This window comes from Macaca mulatta, chromosome 16, assembly GCF_049350105.2.
Source record: "Macaca mulatta isolate MMU2019108-1 chromosome 16, T2T-MMU8v2.0, whole genome shotgun sequence".
In the NCBI taxonomy this organism is placed as follows: Eukaryota; Metazoa; Chordata; class Mammalia; order Primates; family Cercopithecidae; genus Macaca; species Macaca mulatta.
In genome coordinates this window covers 78,279,007-78,285,006 of record NC_133421.1, presented here as the reverse complement: position 1 = coordinate 78,285,006, position 6,000 = coordinate 78,279,007, and the positions used below count along the sequence as shown (strand labels likewise).

The 6,000-nt window shown below is 51.1% G+C and overlaps 1 protein-coding gene across 2 annotated transcripts in view; it reads left to right on the top strand.

Moving 5' to 3' along the window:
• Window positions 1-405: 405 nt before the first annotated feature.
• FAM20A (FAM20A golgi associated secretory pathway pseudokinase) overlaps window positions 406-6,000 on the top strand; it is a 64,977-nt gene continuing 59,382 nt past the window's right edge. For both annotated transcript variants that reach the window (XM_015120195.3, XM_001116963.5), the window contains exon 1: window positions 406-4,672. In XM_015120195.3, the coding sequence (XP_014975681.1) occupies window positions 4,293-4,672 (380 nt within the window). In that variant the 5' untranslated portion in view covers window positions 406-4,292. The remainder of the gene's footprint in view (window positions 4,673-6,000) is intronic.

The window sequence follows — 6,000 nt, the reverse complement described above, 5'->3', positions numbered from 1 at the left end:
CTGTGTACTAGGCCCTACGTGAGATTCTACAGTTGTAGAGAATTTAGCCCCTACTGTGTACTAGGCCCTACATGAGATTCTACAGTTGTAGAGATGGCCGATATCCCTGACTTGACTCAGAAAACATTTCTTGAACATTCCCCAAATGATAGGCCCCATCCTTAGAGTTCTGTGTACATATATAAGTAGCATTCTCCCTCTACACTCAGGAGAGTGCTCCAGTGAAGAGGGCAGACATGTGTACTGTATAAATTTGCAATGGCTGCTGTAACAAAGTACCACAAACTTGGTGGCTTAAACAACAGAAATGTATTTATTGTCTCACAGTTCTAGAATTATAAATCCAAGTTCAAGGTGTCAGTAGAGTTGGTCTCTTCTGAGGGCTGTGAGGGACAAATTTGTTCCATGCCTCTTACCTAGCTTCTTGTGTTTGCTGGCAGTCTTTGGTGTTCCTTGGCTCATAGAAGAATTGCCCAGTCTGTCATTATCTTCACATGGCATTCTCCCTGTATGCATGTCTTTGTGTCCCGATTTCTCCTTTCTATAAGAACACCAGTCATATTGCATTAACGGTCCACTCTATGCTAGTATGAGATCATCTTAACTAACTTAACTACAACAACCCTATTTCCAAATAAGGCAACACTCTGAAGTATTGGAGGTTAGGATTTCAACATGTGAATGTGAGAGGGGGATATAGTCAACCCATAACACATACTAAAAAGGAAACCCAACATGGCCAATGCTGTAATATGGGAATATATGAGGAGCTATGGGGACACATGAGAGCACATGGCACTGAGTTTAGTGGGTATGAGGACAAGCATCAGAGAAAAATTGGACAAATGGCCAAAGTTTGGGTGGATCAGTGGGTGTTTTCCAGGTGGGGAAAGGAGAAAAAGCTTTTGATTAAAGACACATCTGTGAGAGGTTGGAGCACTTGGGAACTGCAGAAAGTCTTATGGGGTGAAGAGACCAAAGAGGGGGCATATAAAGAAGAAGAGAGGTAGAAGCCAGACCACCAAGAGCTATGTCACAATGAGTGACCTAATCTGGAAACAAGGAGAAGCTCAGGGGGTTTTCAGGAGGAGAACATCCTGGTTGCATCAGGATACCAGAAGTCTCACTCTGGCAAGAGTGCAGGTGGGCACTGAAATAGGGTACCATGGAAGCAGAGAGACCGTTAGAAGCCTATTTGCAAGTCTGAGCAAGAGATTATGAGGCTCTAGATACATCAAGATCAGTAGACATGGAAAAGGAGGGAGGGGCTTCCTACGAAAGATATTAAACAGAACGATGGGTCCCAGCAAACAGAAATTTAGGATAACTTCAGCGTGAATAGAGAGGATGTATGTGAGGCTGACGAGCGCGCCAGGGCCCAAGACATGGAAGATCAGAGGAGCAGGGGAAGGCTCATTTCTAGGAGGGGGAAAGACAGATTGGAGGCAAACCTGAGGATGCCAACATCCTATTGGCCAATCCTACTGGTAGGATTTCCACTCTCCTATCCCAGCTTCATTCACACTTAATATCTAACTCCCGCACGCAGTTCTGCACTTGCCCTTGACCTTCAGAGGGCATGGAAAATATGTTTACATAATTTCCAAGCGAATAACACTGTCGTTCCCTAAATTGGGGCCAGAAAAAAAAGAGTCTACTGAGGGAGTATGACCCCATGGGTTGAGGAGAATTGAAGTCACAAGACCTGCAGTGTCATCACATCCACGTCCTTTGCCAGCCCAGAAAAATGCTCACCAGTTTGCCACAGTTATTGCAGATACAGCACCACCGTTCAGTGCCTGACTTCTTCATTCGCTGGCCATGACATCTAATTAAACACATTAGAAGTTGCAACGTCTCTCAGAAATTGGAAACTGGTTAAAATTTAATTCTGGATTAAAAAGGAGGAGGTTCTAGAACCCCTCAAAATGCCCACCATCATACCCAGAGGAGTGGAGTAGCTGGGAATAGTATCATCTTGGGCTTTTTCACTTGGACTGGGCACTCAGGTCACAATGTTGTGCCCCTGAAAGTAGGTTCCTTCCTGCTATCTTCCTTTTCCATCCTTTTCTATTTTTGTCCTAGCGATGAGCAGTCTCTAACCTAGCCTAGTATACTACAGAAACTAGTAAGTAATCATAATGATAGCAAACACATGTTTCACATTTATTTAGGATGAGTTAGGGGCTCTTCTAAGCAATGTATACACAGTCAAGTGCCACATAACATTTTAGTCAATGCAATGATGGTCCTATAAGATTACAATACTGTATTTTTACTGTATGTTTCCTATGTTTAGATACACAAGTACTCACCACTGTGCTCCAACTCCCTACAGCATTCAGTAGTCATATGCTGTACAGGTTTGTACCTAGGATCAGTAGGCTATGCCATATAGCCTCAGTGTGTAGTAGGCTGAACCAACTAGGTTTGTGTAACTACACCCTGATGTTCACAGGCACAGGAAAATTGCCTAAGGATGCATTTCTCAGACGTGACACATAATTGTACTTCAATTCATTTAAATCTCATAACAACTTTAGGAGGTAGGTTCCATCATTATCTTCATTTACAGATGAGGAGACTGCAAAGTCCCGAAGAAACCTTCCACTGAATCACGGAGAAAAGAACTCTGGTCTGAACCCACAAGTCAAAGTATGTCTGAAGGTTCTTAATTCCAGCAAGGGAAGGGAGGAGGTTAAAGAGTAGAATTAACTTACATGGGAAGATTTGCTGCCTGGGCAAGCAGCTTCTGGTGGATTTCCTGAACATTCAGCAGGGTGGGGCAGCCTCTCCAATCAGACTTACACTTTACTATACTATGGGATCGTTAAATAGAGGAGCCAGGAGTTCAGGACTCCCTCCCTCTTCCTCAAAAGGAAAATTGGGTGTGGGAAGGGTACATTACCTCACAGGATATCAGAGAAAGCCTAAATGTGTCCTCCAGTGATTCATTTGGGTGGACTACTTTCACACCAAGCTAAACTCAAAAGTTCGGAGTGGGGTCATCAGGGCCCCTCCCTCCCTGAGTGCAAGAAACATTTCCTCTTTTTAAAGTACAGGCAGAGTTGGAATCAAACTCCTTCCAAACAGGAAATCAGCAAGATTCTAGGTAAAACTGATGCCTTACTTTTAAAGGTCAAGCTCTTTCCTTCACCAAGAGGTGTTTCCTGAGCACCTACTATGTGCCAGGCATGTGGTATGTAGTTGCAATGAATCTTGATGTGTTCTGTGCCCTGCAGGGGAGCGGAGATGGAAGGGAACACAAAGAAAGAACAGATACCAGCACAGCCACCCCCGCTTCCCCCAACCCCCCACACATACCGATTTGGCAAAGCTTACAGAGGAAAACATGGTTTTAGGGGGCTTGTGGGGTTTTTTTCTAAAAAAAAAAAAAAATAGAAATGGTAAAAAGAGGCTTCGGACCCCTCACGTCCCTTAAAGTGACTGGACGGAGACCTGGGCAGGGAAAGTGGGAGGCCCGAGCGAGGGGGAGGGCGCAGGCAGTGGGTGGGTGACAAGGTGCAAGGGCAGCGCCGGCCTCGGGAGTTGGCCGTCAGCTGCGCCAGAGGCAGGTGCCAGCGGAGAGTGGGCGGGGGTGCCGGCGCCAGGCCAGGCTCAGGGAGGCCCCACGCTACCTCTGCCTCTAGGAGTTCAGGCGCGCAGACAAGCTCCCGGAGCCGCTCCTGCTTCGCCAACTCCCCACTTGCGCCACCCGTGCCAGCCAGGGGCACTGGCGTCTCCGCCGCCCGCAGAAGGAGTCGCGGGAGCACTAGCAGCCGCCGCCGAGCGACAGCATCCTCAGGAGAGACGCCCGGGCTCTGCAGCCAGCTGCCTCCGCCCGCCCTCCGCGCTGCTCTTCGTGGTCGCTCCCCCCGCCCCTGCTCCGTCGCCCGTCCGCCCGCGGCGGTAGCCGGCGCCCGCGCCCAGGGGCCCTTCACCTGCTGCGGGCGCCCGGGCGGGCGGGCGCAGGGGAGAAAAGGCGCAAGAAGCGGGCACCCCGGGAACCCCATTCCCTCGGCTCACTCGGCGCGGAGAAGCAACGCCCTCTGACACCGAGAGCCCCGGTGCTCCGTGCACCTGGTCCCCAAGTTCAGGAGCGACACCCCTCCACTGGGACCTAGCCCGCGCAGGGATCATTCCAGTCCCATTGACCCCGGCCCGCCTGCGGGACTCCAGGCGCCTCTTCTGCCCGCACGCCGCGAGCCCTCCCGGGACCCCGGAGACAGCTTGCCTGCCCCCGGCGTCCCCCTCGGCCAGCACGCCCCACCGCTCCGCGCCCCGGCTGGGCCATGCCCGGGCTGCGCCGGGACCGCCTGCTGACTCTGCTGCTGCTGGGCGCGCTGCTCTCCGCCGACCTCTACTTTCACCTCTGGCCCCAAGTGCAGCGCCAGCTGCGGCCCCGGGAGCGCCCGCGGGGGTGCCCGTGCACCGGCCGCGCCGCAGCCGCCTCGGACCCCAGCACTATTGTGCACAACTTTTCCCGAGCCGGGCCCGGGACTGAACCAGCCGGCGGCAGCCGCAGCGGCTCGAGCTCCAAGCTACAGGCCCTCTTCGCCCACCCGCTGTACAACGTCCCGGAGGAGCCGCCTCTCGTGGGAGCCGAGGACTCGCTCCTGGCCAGCCAGGAGGCGCTGCGGTATTACCGGAGGAAGGTGGCCCGCTGGAACAGGTGAGGACCCCGCCCGGGACGCGGGAGAGCGGGCGCTCTGAACGGGGCCTCCCCGCGCCCCCGTCTCCAGTCCCCTGCAGCCCCCGGCCCAAGGCTGCAGCGGCTCCACCCACGGCTCCCGCCTTGGCGCTGGGCTTTGGGTGTGTTCCCCACCCGAACCCCACCAGCTGTTCCAGACCCTCACAGTCCAGTCCTGGAGTCAGATAGTGCGAGGAAAAGTTTCTATGCAGCCGCGCGGCGAAGAAACGCTCTCGGCCCCTCCCCTTGAGCGCCTGGGTCGTCGTTGAGCCCCACTCCTGGTCCATTCCCAATCCCCTCTCTCTGTCCTGATGTGGAGGACAGCCGCCGCTGGACTTTGGGTTTCCAGAATGAGGCCCCAAACAGGGCGTCTCCAGAGCTACTTGGAATTCAGCACTTAACCGTGCTCTTTGGGTAAACCTGGGCGCCTTCCAGAAAGCGTGCTTCTCCCCCAAACCCAGTTATTGCCCTTTCCTTATTCCTCTGCCCAGTTTCAGAGATCAAAAAGGGGTCACCTGGGGCAGGAAGTAAATGGTCAGTTCTCTGCCGCAGCCACCCCATTGTTCACATTTAAAACGCGGCTTTGGCCCCTCCAGCAAGTGTTACAACTTGAAGGCAGTTTTATCTTGTACGATCGGGGTGATTTGGCCTGACTTGGATCTGCGGCTCGATGCTTCCACAGAGGAGATAAAAATCTTCCAGGGAATTTTTAAAACCCAAAGCAAAATACAGAGGAAAAAAAATATCAAATATATTTAGGATAAAATTAAGAAGAATCTTTTTGGAAAAGGATGGGGGTGTTGGGGAAGGCAGCATGCTCATTATTGACATCCCTTGCTAATGGCAGGAAGCCTTCGTATGAGTTAAGGACTCTGTTTTGAAGTCTAAATACCACTCACATTCAGAGTTCACTATCGCACCACACCCATCTCTTTACTGGATACAATAGATTTCAAAGTAAGATGTCATGGGTGGTTTTATAGTCCTTCCAGAGGATGAGCAGACCATAAATCTCTCTTGAAACTCAGAGCTGGGCCGATTTAACTGTTTGCTCATTATTCTGTAATGCTGAGATTGGAGGGGGAAAAAAAAAACCTTCAGGAAAATTTTGCAAAGGAAGAAGTTGAGTTATTGGCTGAATCACTGTGGTGAATTTCAGTAGTAAGTCTATGGCTCATGATTTTATGTTAGAAAGAAAGTGATTCTCAATTCCACTGTTAACTGCGTGCAGTAATAAATGGCAGTTTGAGATTGCTTCTCAGACACTGTCATTTTCAATATTATCTTTATTTCATCAATAACATGGAAGT